The sequence below is a fragment of the Dama dama genome, chromosome 27, assembly GCF_033118175.1.
Source record: "Dama dama isolate Ldn47 chromosome 27, ASM3311817v1, whole genome shotgun sequence".
Taxonomy (NCBI): domain Eukaryota; kingdom Metazoa; phylum Chordata; class Mammalia; order Artiodactyla; family Cervidae; genus Dama; species Dama dama.
Window position 1 is genome coordinate 43,613,909 of NC_083707.1, and position 19,921 is coordinate 43,633,829.

General features: G+C 42.2%; 1 protein-coding gene and 1 pseudogene across 4 annotated transcripts in view; one reads left to right on the forward strand and one right to left on the reverse strand.

The window, feature by feature from the left end:
* Window positions 1-923: 923 nt before the first annotated feature.
* PTPN2 (protein tyrosine phosphatase non-receptor type 2) overlaps window positions 924-19,921 on the reverse strand; it is a 63,904-nt gene continuing 44,906 nt past the window's right edge. The window contains exons 6-11 of one of the 4 annotated variants that reach the window (XM_061131151.1): window positions 17,800-18,009; window positions 16,435-16,587; window positions 11,470-11,651; window positions 7,616-7,717; window positions 6,755-6,847; window positions 924-1,291 (exon numbers count right to left, since the gene is read on the reverse strand). In XM_061131151.1, coding sequence (XP_060987134.1) covers window positions 6,796-6,847; window positions 7,616-7,717; window positions 11,470-11,651; window positions 16,435-16,587; window positions 17,800-18,009 — 699 coding nt within the window. In that variant the 3' untranslated portion in view covers window positions 924-1,291; window positions 6,755-6,795. The other 3 variants (XM_061131152.1, XM_061131153.1, XM_061131150.1) reach the window with 3 other exon arrangements.
* LOC133047721 (prefoldin subunit 4-like) lies at window positions 7,724-11,451 on the forward strand (annotated as a pseudogene).

Consider the following 19,921-nt stretch of genomic DNA (forward strand, 5'->3'; position numbering starts at 1 on the left):
GGCCTAACAAACTTCTCATGTATTCTTCAGGAAAGGTTTAATAGGGATCGGTAATGTCTGCTTACTCCTAAAATAGACCAAAACTCGCTGGACAACAAGGCAAAAAGGAAAAGGGAAAGTCATTAAATTTGTGAAAGATGATACCAATTATTCAATGAACGGTGTTACAAAACTTTCACAGTGGCCAGAAACAATAGTGAGTTATCACACGTTAAGGTGATGCTCACCTGATGCAAAAGCGGGAAACTCACCAGGAGCCTGACAACGAGTAGATTCTGAGTTCCAACCCACCACACAGTTGGGAGATCAGATGGTCAGAAGGCCAGAAACCCCTGGGGAAGGAGCCTTTGGTCTCTTTACCACAGGATGTGTTGGGGAAAGCACAGCCTTCCACATGAGACCAACACTGTGATTCAGAAACTGCACTGAAGTGCTACACTTACTGAACACTGATTTAATACCATCATCCATATTAATGCTTTTCCAATTAACAAAAGGGATATTGTTGCATCACCTAAGCTATATTGACAGGCTGTGTGTGTTAGTCACTCAGTCGTGCCCGACTCTTCAGCAACCCCATGGACTGTAGCCCGCCAGGCTCCTCTGCCAACTGAATTTTCCAAACAAAAATACTGGAGTGTGTTGCCATTCCCTTCTCCAGGCGATCTTCCTAACCCAGGAATCAAACCCAGGTCTCCTGCACTGGCAGGCAGACTGTTTTTACCACTAAGCCACCAGAGAAGCCCACTGACAGGCTACTGGTGGCTAACTAAATAAAAATCTCAAAGAAGCAAGGGACCGATGTTTTGAACCAATTTCACTGTAAACGTCGATTGCCGGATATAAAAACCTGAGAGCAGACCCTTAGGAGAACATTATGTGAAGCAGAACTGTCCTAAGATAATGCACACAAACCAACATCGTCTATTTAATAAAAATATTTAATGCTGCCAAAAGGTATAAAAATACAGTAGGAATGGCAGTACAATACAAAGTAGTCTCTCCTAATTTATTTCTTTTACATCTTTCTACATTTCACACGCGCATTAGAAAACTTAACAATGCACTGAATTAGAGGCTTCTGCACAGTCTTCCGCTGGTGGCGCTCTTCGCTCCCTGGATGTAAGGTTTACTTTGTAAACAGACACATGTGAGGCAATCTACAGGCTTATCAAGCCTCACTGAGATTCCGGAGTGGGCTTCAGGTCTTGTTTTGCACATCAATGGTTCAAAACTTATAGCTGCAGAATATTCTCAAGGCATGAATATTTAGGTGTCTGTCAATCTTGGCCTAAAACATAAAATAAGAAGTCATCTATTCAATTCGTATTTACCAAACACACAGACGTACATAGACACACACAGACATAAAAGGACTAACAATGAACTAAAAAGGCAAAAAAAAAAAAAAAATTCCAACACATCACACTCAACCACACTGAATGCTTCACTGTTATCTTGGTAAAGCTGCTTATGTGCTTGCTCTTCAAACAGAACTGGTGGTGTGAGGCAGACTTATGTTAAAGCACCATAACTCAAGTCTTTTACAAGAATCACTAACTATGAATTTTGTAGGTCATCCTGTATTACTCAAGAAATGACCTCCATGTGAGCGATACTGACGGACAGACAGGTTAAAAAAAAAAATGTACCCACAACAGTTCAGCAAGATTATATGGTATGTGCTAGACTTACCAATACTTTGGAATTCAATGCAAAAGTCTAATCCAATTTGGACCTCCAATGTATCATACTGCTAAAAATATTAATGAATGTAACGTCTGAACATAAAGTTGGCTTATACCTTTAACTCACGGACTGTGAGCAGCGTGCATTTTGTCCTGAAGGATAACACTAATGATCACAGCAATGCAGAACTGAAGTGACATGATTTAAGTATTAAAAGAAAACACAGACATGAAATAATTGATAGATTTATTGTATTTTAATGCCAAAAAGTAAAGATAAATGAGAGTTTCAACAAGCGATAGAGATGAAATAACTAATTTAAGGGCAACTGAGATTTTAGTGTTATTTCACAATATTTGCAAACAGCTGAATTTCTGAGGTGGTAACTGGTTTTCCCCAACTTCCTCTATGACAAAAAAAAAAACCAGCCCAGATCTCAATACCTGTTATTACTGTGTCCCCACGTATATAAACAGAAGACATAAACTGCACCCACACTTTTATCCAAAACGTTCCAGCCAACACTGCGAGTTGGCTTCTCGGATGAGTGCTGGCTCCTTGGTGTCAGGTTTCCAGCACCGACACAGAAATGTCCAGACACCAAGGGAACATTCTCGTTAGATGCCTGTGGGCACAGAAACACAACGGGTGCTTCCTTCGGGGAAGCGAAACAAAACCAAACCCTGAACCAAAGTGGGCGACATAAGAAAAGGAGCTCCTGATCAACCTTGACTGTTGCAAATACGAAGTGTTCCCCACACCTTCAGAAGCCCCCTCATGAAAGCAAAAGACCAAAGCCCATCAGTCAGAGTGAATGGAACCATGGTTTGAGTCACAGGGTAGTCTTATTTCCAGGATTCCTCTGGATCAGCAGTAGTTCAAACTGCTCCACAAAGTTTTTTGGAGGGAAAAACATTTGTTTCACTTGAACCATAAAAAGAGGGTTATTTCAGGTTTTAATGGGCAAAAGTAGCTGTCTAATGTTCTATATAAATAAAAACAGGCCCAGTGAGACATAATGGGAAAGTATGAGATTCGGAGTCACTGGGATTCTACAGATGGGAGTCCATGTCTCAGCTCTGACATGAACTAGATGTACAGCCGCAGGCAAGTTGCCGGTTCTCCGACTCAGGGTGTATGTGTGTGTATTTAGGAGAGGTGGAGTGTGTGTGTGTGTTTAGGAGAGGTGGAGTGTGCGTGTATGTAGGGGAGGTGTATTTAAACCGACTGACACAACCGGCAGTGCATTAAATACACACTCCACTAGATGAACAACTCTGTAGAACAACGTAAGGTCTCAACAGGGGCCAGCTCCACACCTAAAGGAACAAAGTCAAATTCTCCCAAAGTAGTTCCAGTCACCAGATGTTTAAACTCATGTTTCGCTGAAAAGAGTCACAGACTCTGGGGTGAGCAAGGCACTCACTGCCTTACAGACAAGATTAGCTTGCCCAGTTTCCCTCTCCTGAATTCACCAAACTCGAAATAACTTCAGGTTTTTTATAGCAGTAATTTGTCATCATATGTCTAAAAAATCTATACCAAATGAAAGCAACAGTAAAGAAATGATGTTTTTCTTTGGTGGGGGGGCTGCAGGAAACAGTCTCCATAAAGATAAAAACTCCCAGCCACTCTCCTTACAGCTCCCCAAACATACTATGTGGTGGAAAACCAGAAAGTATTAGATTCTGCAAGTGATATCCACCCTGAGTCCTCTAAGTCCCATATTCCACTCTAAATTACAAAACCCAAACAGAAAGAGTTCCAATGACTGAACTGTTCATTCTCCCACTGGACCGCACAGAGCTTGTGAGGGCGCTGGAGAATGTCCATGGTCAGGCTGTTCCTGATAAAGCCTCTGGCTGAGTCACCGCTCGCCCAGGCACCCTCTGTGATGGGACAGCACGTACACACCCAGGAGCACAGAGGACGCCTGGCCTTTCTGACTCGTCCACTGCTGCAGGAGCTGTGGTGCCGCTGGCCCAGAAACAAGGCTCTGAAGACAGATGTGAGGGAGAGCAGCCTCAAATTCAAATCAGCGAACTTGGGGAAAGCTCCAGAATACATCATCCAGGGAAGACAAGACCTGTATTTTCAGTGAGCCAGGATGACTGCATTTTATTATGTAAAAAATTACTACATTTCTGTTTTTGAAAATTGTGTTTAGAAGATGGTGCACCCCATCATCTAAACAAGTCAAAGCCAAACAAGAACTTCCTGATGTGAGAGATGTAAACAGCTGTGACGTGGCGACGGGGGCCCAGACTCACTGCTCCTGCTCACACCTATGCTTCATACCCACTGACAGCCCCTCTCTGACCTGCCAGAATCAGAAACCAGTCAGCACTGACAGATAGCGTGACTCCTACACTCTTGCCTGGACTCAGGAAAAGTGGATGACACGCACAGCAGCATTCGACTTACAGTGAGCTACATTTACAAAGTGTCTGTAAGACTGTGTCTGAAAGTAAAAATCAAGGCAGCAAGATCCTGAAACCTGTACAGGGGACTTTCCTAGTGATCCAGTGGTTAAGACTGTGAGCTTCCAATGCAGGGGGCACAGGTTTGATCCGTGGTTGGGGAACTAAGATCCCACATACTAAAAATTAATAAAATTTTAAAAAATAAATAAAAAAACCCTGTATAATAACCAGGCAGGCACTTCAGAAGTGCCTTCCCTAGAGTATACAGTGGTCAATACAAGATTTCCAGTCATCAGGTCTGGCCTGTGTCAGCTCACACAGAATCTAGTCTGAGACATTCTTCTAAGAGAGAAGCGACTTGCAGAAGTTACACCTTTCTCTGAGAATTGAATTCTAACACACCGGACTCTTCAGCACCAGGACCAGAAGAGACAGTGGGAAAGTCAAGTCTCAGGTGACTCTGGTTCAGTGACCCCAACACCTGCATCAGTTGGAGGTCAACAGAGAACACTCGGAAACACGGAGCCCAGAGCAGCGGAAACCACCACTAAATGGGAACAACCGTCACTGCCAAGAGCCCTGAAAGCAAAGGTGGAACTGATGAAAGCAGAAGGAGGGCTCTGCATCAGAAACTGTCTCTTAAACTAACAGGTGTTTTTTGATTCAAACCATCAATTCTAGTTTATCTGAAACAAAGGGGACATGCACAAGTGTACATAAAATTAATAATTTGAGTCACAATTCCTTCCTCTGACACACCTGTTAGGCAGAGCTATATTAAAAAAGAATCAACTTTACTTCCTTTTTCTTTTTTTTGTTCATTCCTTGGTAGAAATACCAATACATAATGAAATGGACCAAAAAGACCAAAGAGAAAAAAGGACAAATACAAAATTGTTCTCTAAACACAAGAAACGGTCTGTGTCACTACAGTCCTCTCTGCATTTTCACATTAAAATACATATGGACCCACTAAATATAGAGAATTGGGTTTGTGTATATTCCACACGTGCAATTATAGATAAAAACCAGCAGGAGGATGACATAAAGTGCTCGGATGAACGTGGACACAAGGTCGGAGCCCATAGTGCAACCGGAGAAGATGGCTCTGAATCAGGGCTGCCTGCTTACGAGCAGAAACAGACACGAACACAAAATGAACCAGGTATTAATGCAAATATTCTTTCTTAAAAATAACAAAACTTCTGGCTTTTTTTAATTAAGAAAATACCACCTCAGCAAAGTCAAACATAGAACTCATGTTCAGCATCTGTTCTAATTAGGAAACACCATCAAGACCACGCCCTGGGAAGACGCAAACCACTGTGGCTGCTGACCTCTGCGGCTGTTACCTAAGGCCACGACCCCGCCTGTCCGCCCTCCCTCAACCAGACACCTCCTTTAATAAAGGTCAGGCACCTCGCCACCCATTTGTAGCAAATGGTAAAAAACACGACCCCTGGTAAAAACCGACGTGCTCGCCTCAAGGATTTGACAAGAGGAGGGAGAGAACTAACCTATGCAGAAGTTGATTAACAAGGGTCTGTTGCCCTGGATGTGACTTGAAGAATACATTAGGACACACAGCTCCAGAAGGACAGAAAGCAGACAGAGAGCAAAGCTGAAGCACTGAACCCCACAAATCAGTCGTCCTGCTCTGCCTGGGAACAAGGGTATCATTACCAGCTTGTGTTTCCCATAAAGTCTTTTTACTTTACTTTTACTGAAAGCAAGGCTACCTGTAGTTGGAATTGAACAGGTCTACCTGTATTTGACTTGCACAGTAACTACTGTATTTTAGCAAAAATAAACCAAGGCAAATTGGAAAGAAAGATTTTAAACCAATAATGACCTAAAAGGTAAGGACCTTGGTGCCTGAACACAGGTATCAAGCAGGCAGACACAGAAATGTCCCTCTTACCTCCTTCAGTGTAAAGCTAATGGGACGCAGTGGTGCTGAGCAGGGCATGCTCCAGACACAACTGTCCTCCACACAGAGCACCACATGTGTCCTGCTATCACACTCTTAGAAGGCTATTCAAACCCACTTAAAAGTCTATCTATACTGCCATTTTTCAAACTGTTGTTTAAATGGTAACTGCTCTCTGAAAATGATTCAGCCTGGTGCAGCAATCTTACCCTGTAAAGTGGATAAAGCAGAGACGCCTGGTTGGAAGTTCAGCGTCCCCCTTATCCCTTCCTGGTGACCCCTTAGACATCCCACCAGCATAGTTTGAAACCACCGAAATAATGTGATTTCATTATTTCAGCAACTAAATTTATAACACCTAAAGTTTAAATAAAACAAGTTAAAACACTAGAACTCAAATGAGCAGTTAAATTCATTAAACAATATGCTTTAAAAATACTCATTAAAAAGTTAAAGGGACAGTGTAAAGTTTGAACATCATTATACTATTTATTGAAGTAGAAAGAACTTGAAAATTTTTTTTACTGCAAAACTTCAAATAAATGGAAATCATGGATAATAAAATGCTGCTCCTTATTTTGATTTCCTAAATCATGATTTACCCCAATTATAACTTAGGGTAATTACATTGAAATTTTCCTGAAAGATAAACAGTATTAATAATGGGCTTTACAGAAACCAGTTTCTTTACAAAGTCTTGACCAACTGTTACCTGACTACGCCAGTAAGGAGAACCTTCCTTCAAAGATATTTTTAGAGAAAATTTTTGTTTCTTTGTTTGTTTTTCTTTTTAAAATTGGGAAGACTGTAAAACATAAAAGAAATGCAAATATATAGTAAAAATTACTTATTCAGAGCTCTACCTGCTCATATCAAACTTCTCTTTAGGAAAACGTATCCAGTACAATTGAATCAACATACAATTTATTATTATTTTTATGGTAACAGATTTTTTTCAAATTGAGCTTTTAAAAAGTACATTTAACTACAAAAGTAAGATTAAATAGGTACTTATAAAATATATTTACCCTGAAATGGTTAAGAATATAAAATGTTGATGCCCATGTCAACAGTACATTATACATTACACGCATTACTTAAAGGTCATTTTCTCTCCAATAATAATGTCGATAAAACCACAATATTTATTGCTTATATCAAGTGCAGGTTAAAATCCAGACAGCCTCCAAAAATGAACCCTTATGGTAAAGGATCTCTCAGTCTGGTCAGGTGAAATATTACACTTAGCATGTATGAACACAGTGGAAAATGTACCAGTTCTTAAGAAGCATTCAAGTCTTTACTTGGGGTGGGGGGGTAGTGTGGGCAGTGCCCTGGGGTGCTGGGGGGACCAGACACCACACTTCTCTGTGGGTGAGAAGTCTGTGAGGAGTCACAGACCAACTCTGTGACTCACGCAACACTGTCAGCAGCTAGGGCCGAAGCTTGTGGGGCAGAATTAGTTACTTATAGGGCATTCTGCTGAAGAAACAGTGTCCAGCCAACAAAAGCGCCAACCAGAATGACTGACACAAACCCCATCTTAGTGAGAATAGGTTGCCAATATAACCACCTTTTCCTCTTGCGCTCAGTCTCGCTCAGCCTCTGCTTCATCTGCTGCACCTTCTGGGCAGTGCTGGCCTTCCTGTCCTCCCGGAGGCGCTTGCGCAGAGCACTGTGAACAGACAGAGCGTCAGCAGGCGGGCTCAGCTGCAGGTAGGGACTCAGCCCACAACCCCCCCACCCCTCAACTCCTTAAGAAGAAGGGGAAGGGCCTCAATGCTCTGAATGGTCCAGAGATAACACTCGGATTGTTCAACAATTGCCGGTTCAACTTTGTGCTAATAAATACTTCTGGTGGGACCTGAAAAGAACCATAGTGTCAGTGTTCTATATTTCTTTGCTAACCAGTCAGCAGTAGTGAGAAGACAGAGGGTCCCTTCAGCATCCGGTCCCCTCTGGAGTTTACATCTGATTTTTCACAAAAACCCCTAAACTTAACATTTTTCTTGAATGTTCCGCTGTGTAGTGCCTACTGTCCTCTGTCCACACCCTTTTCTAGCTCCTGTTTTCCTGTTCAATACAGAATTTTTGTTTTAATGGAAGCTATCTGACTCCCAACATCACAGTCCTGGAACAAAGCAAAGATCAGTTGATGGCAACATGTACTTTACTATTTTTCCCCCTTAAGAAAAAAATCTCAAAAGCCCAAGATGACAGCCACCATGAAGAAGGCAGCAGTAGCAGATGCTGTTACTTTTGAAAATCAACAAGACACATTTTCATAGTATACAAGTAGAATCACAAGTAGAGCTGAAGGAAAAAACAGAAAAAGGAAACAGTTCTAAAACTTAGAGATGCTTGTGAGGACATCATGCTTGTAGATCAGGACTGCTTAGTGATTATCAGACTGGCAATCTTCCCATCAGGCACTCTTGAGGAAAAAAACATGGGAAATGCTGGAAGAAGCAAAAAAAACTTTGCACGAAGAAACTGACACCTTAGAATGCAAAGTGGAATCAATTCAGCAGGTGTGAGCAGATCTGAGAGTTCAGTTATATGCAAAGTCTGGCAGCAACACAAGCCCTGAAGCTGATGAAAGCTAATCATTTTATAATACTTTTAAAATGTGTTTTTTAATAAGCTTGAGTAGTGTTTAAAATAATTTCCCTTCTTCAAATGATATGGAAAGCAAAACTTAAATTTTTTTTTCACTTACTTAATGGAAACTCATGGAAATTTAAGAGGATGAGATGGTTGGATGGCATCACCAACTCGATGGACATGAGTTTGAGCAAGCTCATGGGGTCGCAAAGGGCTGGACAAGACTGAACAACTGAAGTGAACTGGATGGAAACTTGCCTATTTAACATATATTTTTAAAAGAAGAGAGTACTCATCTATATATTTTGCATAACAATTACATCACGTGTAAGGGCTACTAAAATCAGTTACAAAGAAACTAAATCTAAATCTCACAAACCCCATCTCCCTTCAGGTACTGCTGTGTTACAGCGGAAGCCTAACCAGCCTCCCTGCCTTCAGTCAGGCTGCCTCTGCCACAGCAATCGGTGTGAGGCACAGCCCTGACGTGCTGCTTGGTTAAGAGTCCTGAATGCCTCTTCAGTGTCTACTATATCAGTAGCCAGCTTTCTTCTTGCCCCAAGTGTTTAACTGAAATCTAATAATGAGGAACAGTCAGAGGGATCCAGATCATGGGGTGTCCTAGAAGGCAACTCGTCTAAAAGCTGCAAACAATGTCCAACAGGGAGTGAACAGAAGGTGGTGGATGGTCCCAGGGAAGGAGCCTGAAGAACCACTCATATGCTGCATGATCCTGGACAAGATCATGAATTACTTTTTTAAATAGCTGAACAGACCAAGATTATAAAAATGTTCCAAAATTACATTATGGTGACTGTTATGTCACTCTGTAAATATACTCAACACTCTGAACTGTATGCTCTAAATCTGTCAACTTTATATGTATCTCAGTACAGTTATTTTCTATGAAGCTATAAAGTGGGTTTTTGATAATTACAGAACTTTAAATATAGTCTACATATTAGATTATTTTGTCAATGTTAAATTATTCTTGGGGATACGGGCACCTTCAGCCACTGCTGGTGGGAAGGCAAAGTGATGCAGCCACTTGGAAAAAATGGCTTAAAAATGATCCCCATGGAGTGACCACGTGTGACCCAGCAACCCCACTCCTAGTTAACACACAAAGGAGATGAGAGCACACGTGCTCACAAAGACTCTCCAGTGTTCACCTACCGTGTGGCCTTGGTCCTGCCCAAATAGCTTTTCTGCTGTTCTCCAAGTCTGTTTCCTTCTAAACTAAGAACACACTTCTCTTTGCTTCTCTCAGCCCCTGGAGTCCTTCTATTCTTATCTTATAGCACTTCAATTACAGTAAATCATTTACGATGTTAGTCTGGGTTCTTGTTTTGTCTTCTAAGTATATTAGCAACTTGGGACTATGTTTTGCCCATCTCCGTATGCCTTGCAGTCTTCCTTCCACTTTTCCTTATCACAGACACAGGTAGCTCTGCCTGAATGATCTCCTCCTGAGTATTTCCTACAATGATGTGCAAAAACTATTACTCAAAATTCACTCCTGGACTGAAAATTCATATAACAAGTATGTATGTACCTGCCAGTTAAAAAAGAAAAAAATTACCTTGTAATCAAGAGCAGGCAAAGCACATATAAAATATATAAAAGGATACAGAGCTCACAGTATTATTTCCCGACTTAAAAGCATTAAGTCTGAGGTAGAAGAAAAGACAAATACCTCTATGCCTTAACTTGTGACTAAACTACTGACATCACATATAAGTAGCAGCACAGCTGAGTCAGAACAAACTCTGCAGCACAACATGTAACTGCCATGCATTGCAATTCCTTATGTCTTGGGGAAACACAGAAATGAAGCTATAACGTAAAGACACTTCTTAATGGTTTTCACAGCATATCCCGAGATCCCAAAGTAACAAATGTGACTACAATGTAAAATTTTTCACAAGAAAAAGCATGTTTGACAAAAAGAAAAAAAAAGTCAACTCAGATACTGAAGAGAGGAAGAAAAAGTGTTCCTTCACTTTTCTAAGAAACTCACACCTCAGGATACCAACTTCATACAATGTGAGATACCTGGAGCCCTAGAAGTATAATTTTTCAAATTTAAAAACTTGAATAGTTTAGCCATTCATATGGATTCAAAACTCTAAAAGTATAGGGCATTTTATGTGATTTTTTAGAAAGACTTTTTTCTTTCAATAACAAATTTAAATTGAAATATTCATTTAACTATTTCATAATGGTATTAATGGGATTCCCAGGTGGCTCAGTGGTAAAGAATCCACCTGCCAATGCAGGAGGCACAGGAGACACTGGTTCAATCCCTGGGTCGGGAAGATCCCCTGGAGGAGGAAATGGCAACCCAGTCCAGTATTCCTGCCTAGCACAGAGGTCCCGCCAGGCATGGACAGAGGAGCCTGGAGGGCTACAGTCCATGGGGTCACTAAGAGTTGGACAAGACTTAGCAACTGAGCACTCATGCCCTCAATGGTATTAAAGAAATATTATCACTTACACTGTATAATAGGAGCATGAACACTGCATAACTACACAAACAGCAGGTATTATCGCTTGTTTTCTGTGCCATACTACACACCAATATTCACTTTTACACTCTAATACCATGCTAAACCCATATTGTGTCAAGCCATTTTCCAACAGGTTTCTGTTTATAAACTGTCTTCTTTGAGCTCAATGATGCCATCATATACTATTTAAATGCCCTGCAATAATAAATTGTTACATTAATTCAATAAACAAAGGATCTATATTAGTTCATATCCACAAACTTATTAAAATAAGAGTCTCATCTTTACAAGCACATTACTATAGTAACCTTACCTCTCGCTGTTCTCCTCCAGAGTTTCCTGTGTTTTAGAGGACAGACTTGAGTATCTGTCTCCTGTCAGTTTTTCCTCTTCTAGGCCTATCCTGTTCCCATTGTATTTTTCAGTCATTATTTTGGTTGGTGAATGATCAAAAACAGGACATACGTCTTCCTTAGAAAGTTCTTTCCAACGTTTCTACATAGGGAAGAGAAATGAGAAACAAATGAAAACACTAGAGCTTTGATTTTCCTTAAATAAAATTTATGAAATGCAATTATATAGTTAAGAGAAGCCTGTGATGCTAATATATGAATGAAAGAGGAAAACATGTTTTGTCAAACCACTTCTAGCTATGCCTACTTGAAGTTGAATTTAATAATAATAATAATAAAGCATTTAATACTGATGCACATCAGTATGTAGTTGAACACAACCACCTTAATAAAACACAGTGACTTTAGCCCATTTGAGACAAACTACACTAGGACCTCACAGTAAGATCTTCAAAGTCTGACTGTACTGTCCCCAGTGCAGAGGCACCTGTTGCAGGAAGGGTGACCAAGATGGCCCATGAATGTGACCCATGTCCTTCGGCTCATTGCCACTGTCCAGTCTAGAGAGAACCAGCAAGTCCCTGCAGTGCCAGAGGACTCCAAAGCCTGTGCCCACCACAGGCACCAGCAGCCCTGGCAGCTGGCCCGACCCAGGGCGGGAAGGTCCCCAGCAGCCAGGACTGTGGGGTGGCAGGACTCAGACCATGATGAAGAGCCATCCACTTTCCTCCTCTGAGGCAGGAAGACCCAGGCTCTCCAAGTCTTCCAAGGGCTGGGAACACGTTCACCCAGCTCCTGGCCATCCATGGAGGAGCAGAGGCATGGCTGGGACAGCCAATGGCTTCCATGACCTCAAACTCTAACTCCGGCACAGACCTGAGAGGCCCTCTTTGGAGATCTATCCTGCAAGTGTGGAGTCTCAGATCTAATAATGAGTAAGGTTCCCTGAAACTACCGTCTGAGAATTTCAAGGATTCTGACAGAGAAGGAATACTGCACAACTCACATTCTTCTGGGACTGACAAATACTCATTCTCTGCAGTTACTATGGTACAAAATGGCACTACTTAAACAATGCCTGTATGTTTAGATTTAAAAATTTCAGGAGATTCACTGACACACCGATAAACTAATTTCCAGCTTGTCTCATTACACAACAAAGGAATTAAAAGGTATTTTGTCACACTCCACCTTCCCTGACATGGCTCTTCTATGAAGCTTTCTATGAAGCTGCATAGTGTGTGAATGGATCTCCTTTTGTTCTATGAAGTTGACTCACAAAAGACTCAGAAAGTACAACTCTGTAAATTGTTGTGTTTGGAGGGCAGTGAGCACAACAGCGTGGCTAGAGGAAGGGGAGCCTGAAAGCAAGGCCAGGCAGGCGAGGCCCGGAAGGAGGTGGACCTCAGGGAAAGACAACCTTGACATGAGGCGCCCGGGGTGGGTCTGTGTTCTCCCAAAAGGGACCTGTGGTGTCTCCATCACATCCAGAAAGACTATCTCACCAAGAACTGAGAACCCATATAACAACACACAAGAGTAAGATGCTTTCACCTGAGGTGACTGTGTCAATTTTGTTCTTTACCATTGAAAATGTTTTTCTCTGTCCAAATAGCATTTTTTATACTAGAGGAAATGCAGTGGAGAGACAGCTACTTCCTGAACACTACCACACCCCTGCTGACCTAAGACTCCACCTACACTGGTCCCCTATCCTCAAGAGACCCCCGGAAGAGGTGCGGCTCCTCCTGCTGCTCCCTCCTGTTATACAGGGAGGTGGGCTGTGAGTAAACACCCTGCTCCAGGCTCCACAGCTGCAGAGCTGGGATGTGAACCCAGAGAGCCTGGGTTGACAGTGCCAGAAACCCTCAGGATGCTCTGCATCTCGGAAATAACCATCAGTGTCAGACACCAGAGAGTTTAAGTATCCAACAAAAATGTTAACTGTCTCCAGAATTATGCTGAGCAATTCTTCACCTAGATCTAGTTATTGCAACTTGGCCTCATACTTGGACAAAACTCAACAATGTCAATAAACAAGATGATGCCCAAAAGCAAGACTCATTGGCCCACTTCCCAGAATCCACCAAGACTCAGGAGGGTGCAGGGGTGGTGGTGGGTGGGGACTGTCAATGCTAGTGAACTTCAAAGGAGAAAAACAAAGAGCAATGTCTTTCTGTCACATCTCTGGGCAGAACTGAGGATTCACTAATAAAGATGTGAAACACCAGCAATGGTACTACGTTCATGACAACCTCAGGCCAGAAAGATGGAAGGTAAACAGAGTCCTTTTAAAGACAGCTAGAGATCATCTCCTCTTTCCTGGTGGGCCCAGGACACTGGAGATGGCAGTGCATAAACATGCACTATGTGGTCATCACACACAGTTACTAGTTTCAGGTACAGTCATTTTAGGTGTAAATACTAACAACTTTCCTTTGTCCTGGCAAGTTCTAAGTCATTTTATAGCCACATATGTCAGAAATCTTCACAGGAAAACAAACATGAAACTATAGTCAACAATGAAAACACCACTCGCATCACATAAGCCCAGATTAAGACAGAAGGTGGAGACACATGCCCTGTTCAGCAAAAAGAACCAGAGACGAAGCTGACACAGTGCGGGTGCTACTGGACAGAAAGACAGTATCCCGCACCCACTGCCATCAACTCATACTAGAGAAGCTTCCCTCGTTCTTCTTACAAATACTCATTTCCCCCAAAATCAGAGGCAAAGAGGAGGAGGCAGATGCATGGAGAGAAAAAAGAGCCCATAAATTGCCTGTCACCCCCTTATGTGTTCTAGGAGATGCTTCTGGGGCACAGGACACTTAGAGCCATGCGTTCTGTGGTTTCCACACAACAAAGCAACTCTTGATCTTTGTAACAGGACAGTTTTATGATTTAAGATTTCAGGGAAATCTATTTCTCTGAGATTTTTGTTCTGTTCTAAGCTAAGGTTCTAGGATAGCACTGTCCAGTGAAATGTAATGTAAGCCATATATATATATATAAAACTTTAAAAATAGCTAATAGCCATGTTTTTTTAAAAGGATGAATTTTAACATGTTTTATTTAACTCAATATATTAAAAATATTGTCATTTGAACACATGATATTTTTTAAATTACTGAGATCTTTTACACTCTTTCTCCCTGTATTTGTACATCTTAAATTTTAAGCAGAACTCGATTCAGACTGGCTACATCTCAACACTAAACAAACACATGGCTACAGCATGAGACATCAGGGGTTCCAGAAGGAGAAAACAGTCTGAAAGTAACTACATAAAATAAACAAGTCCATACACTGATACATAAATACTACTGATGCATGGACATGCAACCCTGGAAGCACACACACACACACGCATTAGTGGTTACACGCTGGGGGGTGAGGGTGAGTTATCGAGGACTTTTACGTTGTAAATGATGTACTTTCACAGTCTCCAAATTCTCATATATTCAGTAGGCACTAACTGATTGCTGAGACCAATTCTGTGGAAACTGAGCCCCCTGGAAGGTAACAGGCTCTCTGACCCTGAGCACTGGAGAAACAGGGGCATTTCCAATGGGCCCTGTGTAAGGAGGCAAAGGACCTGTGGGTCTGAGCAGGGATGAAGATGCTGGGTAAGGGACGTGACGGTCACACAGCACAGATAAACTGGGACAGAAGAAACTCCCCCAAGCCACACACCACAGTCACCATGGGAATCACGTCCGTAAAACCCACCTCCATGGGGAAAGCAACCCTCAGAGGAGGCACATCCGTGTTCTAAGTGCAGCGAGGGGCAGTGCCCTGAGGAAGCGCCTGTCTGGAGGAGCCAGGGAATGAGCATAGCAGACGGGGTCAGCACACACACTGGCACTGAAGCTGGTAGACATGCACGTTAGAGACGCTCCCCATCTTGAATGCTGAGGCGGCGTCTGGGGGAGGCACTAACGTCTCATGGGTTTAATCTTCACACACCAAGCACTTTACTGATTGAGGGCACTGAGGAACCTCACCTTTCTCTTCATTAAAAATTTTCCTTTGATGCTAAAGAGGGGGAACCTTTTAAATAAAACTTCAAATTTTAATTGATAAAGACTGTCTTGAATAGTTAAAATAATACCAATGATCACAACAAAAACGTTAGCTGATAAATAAAATTGTTCAGAGGTATTTAAATATCTGTGTAATCTATATGACACAACTATTTATACATCATTCCACAGATGGTGTGATCTGTTACAAAACAGGGCTTATTTAGAATCTTGCTCTTTTGGCCATAATCACAGAAGCTAGAGAGCGAGTAAGTGGTTTTATGTAGGAGAAACAAAAAGAAAATCTACCTGCTTATGTAAAATTCTATAGGATTGGCTCAGACAAGAAACCGGAGTCTAACTTCTGTTTCTATTTTACATTTTATGTTAGTACATAAACACAGGTTTCTGAAAACCAATGTTAGCTTTTGCAGAAGAAAAACACCCTCATGAGAATAAAGCTACCAACCAGAGAAAAACAACACTGTCCTGGTGCATTGTATCTGCTGCAAGTACTCAAGCTGCTTGCTCACTGTTGTAGCAGATGGGATAATCTATTTACAAACTAAGTATTCTTGTGTAATGCCAAGCCAGGTTTTAATGGGCCAAAAGTACCTAATTTTTCCAGTTATTTCAATGAGTAAATGTTCAGACTCTCTTCTACATGAAACTTCTACTTTTTTTAATGAAACCATGTTCCCAGCTGGGCTTCTGAGAGACAAGCAGGATTTAACAAGAGGCTGAGGAGCATGTGAAGAGGTGGGCACAGGCTTTTCCCTCTCAGAAGCCAGCTGGACCCACCATATTAATGTAAATATGCTTCTCGGGAGGAGGGGAAAAGCCCTGTGGCTTACACAGAGTGCAGTTACCTGACAACAATACACTTGACACACGGTTTACCTGTATACTTGAGTCTCCCTTTATAAACTTCGCTCCTTCTATTATCGTCATGTAGGAAAATCTGAGCTGATCTGGCGTCTGAATTAGCCCCATTCGGTATTTTCTCATATTCAGTAACAGTTGTTTAATGTTAATATTGTCTCCTTTTTCTATCTGCAAGAGAGGTAAACAATATTCAAGCCTTTTGTTGTTAAGAGTCCAGAAAAGAGAAGCAATCCAAGATAACCACTAACGGCAAGCCGGCCCAGGCCGCCGTTCCCTGTCCAGGCAGCAGAGGGAGGACCCACGGCTGACTCCAGCTAATAGTCATCTCACTTGTGTTAGCCTAGCGATTGGTGATTGGTCGAAGGAAGGATTTATGCTGCGTGTTGGCTTAACGTAAGGATAAATACAGAGATTAGTGCCCTTCTTTTTTAAGGAGTAAATCTTTTCATTGGGCGCCCCCTGCCTTCATATCTGTACACAGCAGCCTCACGTCTGTACACAAGTCTATGGAAGGTAGCACCCAAGGGGGTGGAGGAGAGAGACCCACGGTGACAACACTGCAGATGATACGGCAGACCGCTGCTGCAGCAGTCAGGCTTAGTCCACTGTGACCCTACCCCATCCCACCCCACCCCAAGTGGAAAAGAGAACAGTTGATACAGTAACTTTGGGAGGGAACTGACACACACATGATCCAGTTTTAATATTTACCATCAACAGACCAGATGCTTAAGAGTTCTTAAACACATCAAAGCTCACTTACACATAATAATTGGCTTTAGATGGAAGCATGGGCTATTAAACACGGTGTTAACACAGTGACGTCTAAGATACCATAAAAGAAGGACAGGCACATGCTGGTGCCCCGGCGGGGGCTGGGAGGGCTGGGGCAACACATGGCCCTCGGGCACCACAGGAACCTCAGTGGGTGATGTCAACACCACACTGACCAAGGGGCTTAGACAGTATGTGTTCCTAATACACTGATTCACTTAATTCTCCCAACAGTCCTGGGAGGGAAATACCAGCACTACCCACAGTTTGTAAATAAGAAAACCAAGGCAAGAAGGAATTCAATACTATCTACCAACTGATGTCTGAAAAATACAGTGGGTGAGGGAGACAACCTATCATTTAGCTAACACGAAGCTACCAGCACAAGTCTCCTCCCAGAGCTCGAGGATTATCCTGGTCACAACCCCACCCACTCATCGCAAGCAAGAGGCAGCTGAAAGGATGTGAAACAGAATTTTTGGTTTCTCTAAAAAACAGGCAGACGTTTAAGTTTGAAAAGCACAGTTCTGGGATCCTGGCATTTGAACTTACTTCTGCCAGTGGAAACAACAATAAGGTACGGGAGCCTGAAATGAGGTCACTTACCAGAACAAGGCAGCTGTCCACCAGAGAAAAGGTGCCCGACCGCCCGATGCCGGCACTGCAGTGGATCACCGCAGGCCCGTGCTCAGGGTTCAAGGAGCCAGATTCCCGCACTTTGAATAAGAAATTGAGAAATGAAGCTGGTGATTCAGGGACTCCAAAATCTGGCCAGGTAGTATAATGAAAGTGAGATATTGTTCTGGTTTCACCAGTCTAAAAAGTGAAAATTAAGGGGGAAAAGTTAGTTCTAAGTTTTTTCTTTTATTTATTTATTTATTTTGAATGTTGAGTTTTTTCTATTTTTTTTTTTCATTTATTTATTTATTTATTTTTTATTAGTTGGAGGCTAATTACTTCACATAAGTTTTTTCTTTTAAAAATCTACTGCAGTAAGACGTGTTTCATGTAATGCACCATGACTTTTCATTTGGTTGTTGATAATCACACATACAAGTTTGGGAAGATTTTCTTTAGGAGAATTTGGAATATATTAATAGCTAACACTTTTGTAACAATTACTATTTTGTAGGCACATTCTAAGCTTTTTATATATTAACCCATATAACAATCCCATTAAAACCCATTTTCCAGATGAGAAAACCAAGGCAAGGGTTAAGTAATGCACCCAAGGTCACATGTAAGAAAATGGCAGAGCAGGACTGGAGCAGCACCTGGGTCTCCACCACTGACCTGCACCACACACGCCACCAGATCCTCTTAAATCACGCATCATGATGAGTGAATTCTCTGTTTTTATAAATTTCTACCAGTATAATTTCACATCTTTACTGGTTTTCTGTTTAAGAATTTCAAAGTTTTGGGCCTTACCCAGTGGCTCAGCGGTGAAGAATCTGCCTACCAATGCAGGAGACATGGTACTGATCCCTGGTCTGGGAGGACCCCACATGCCACTGAGCAACTAAGCCCAGGAGACGCAACTATCAAGCCCAGGGGCCCTACAGCCTGCGCTCCACAAGCAAAGCCACTGAAATGAGAAGCCCACACACCACAGCTAGAGTAGCACCTGCTTGCTACAACTAGAGAAAAGCCCACATAGCAACGAAGATCCAGCATACCCAAAGGTAAATAAATAAATAAAATGTTTTTTTAAAGTTATTTTTAAAAAAACAATTTCAAAGCTTTTAAAGATACAATTGTCCCCATTATAAGTTATCTTTCAGATTCAGCTACACAGGCACAGAGGAACAATTCAAGAATTAAAGATACAATTCTTTACATTTTTAACTGAAACTGCTCTCCTAATTGCTATTTTCCACATGGTAACAATTCCCAGTCCTAGAACTGTTGACATGCCTTGGCTGATGTGCTGATAACATGGTTTACCAACATGCTAAATGCTTCCTGTCTCATACAGCCTGCCTGGCTACTCAGCACCACTTCCTGGATATTCCCGACAACCTTTATTTCTGCCTAACTCATTATGAAAACATCCCTCAGCTCTGCCAGCTGACCCCCATCCCCGGGAGCACTGCTCTGCCTCCTACTCCTCATTCAGAGGGAGCAGTGACCCACTAATATGTCTCTGCACAATATTCAACCCAGGCACATGGTTAACATACATCTTTCTATAAACAGGCCTGACGTTCCAGGTCTGAGGTTCCAGGAGGTGTTTTAACCCTTCCCCAGACAACTGCCCCGCTGCAGTCCTCAGCCACCACACTGTGCTGACCACACACAGCTGGCCAGACTTGGTCCCCTAGGGCCTAAGCCAGGTCGAGGTGGACCTGCTAGAGCTCCAGGCTGGGCAGGGGTGGTGCCAGGACTCTGCTCCCATAGGTATGGCCTATATGGTGCAGTTCAACTCTGCGTCACACCCTGGCCCCAACCTAAGGTCACCCCACAATCCTGGGCGACCACTTGCTTTTTCTTTGCTTGAATGATGTTGGCTCAAGATCAATGGCCTCTTTCTTTCTTCCAAATTCAGGTCACAGTGTCTGGGACACTCAAAGCCAGTTCCCAGAAATGCTCGCCACTGTTTATATAATACAGTCTTCTACACTAATAGATTTCTGAAAATCCATCTTTTTCTTCCCTGACAGGAACAGACTAAAGGGCTTCTTATAGGTAATTTTTTTTTAATTAATTAACCCCTCCTGAAACAAGA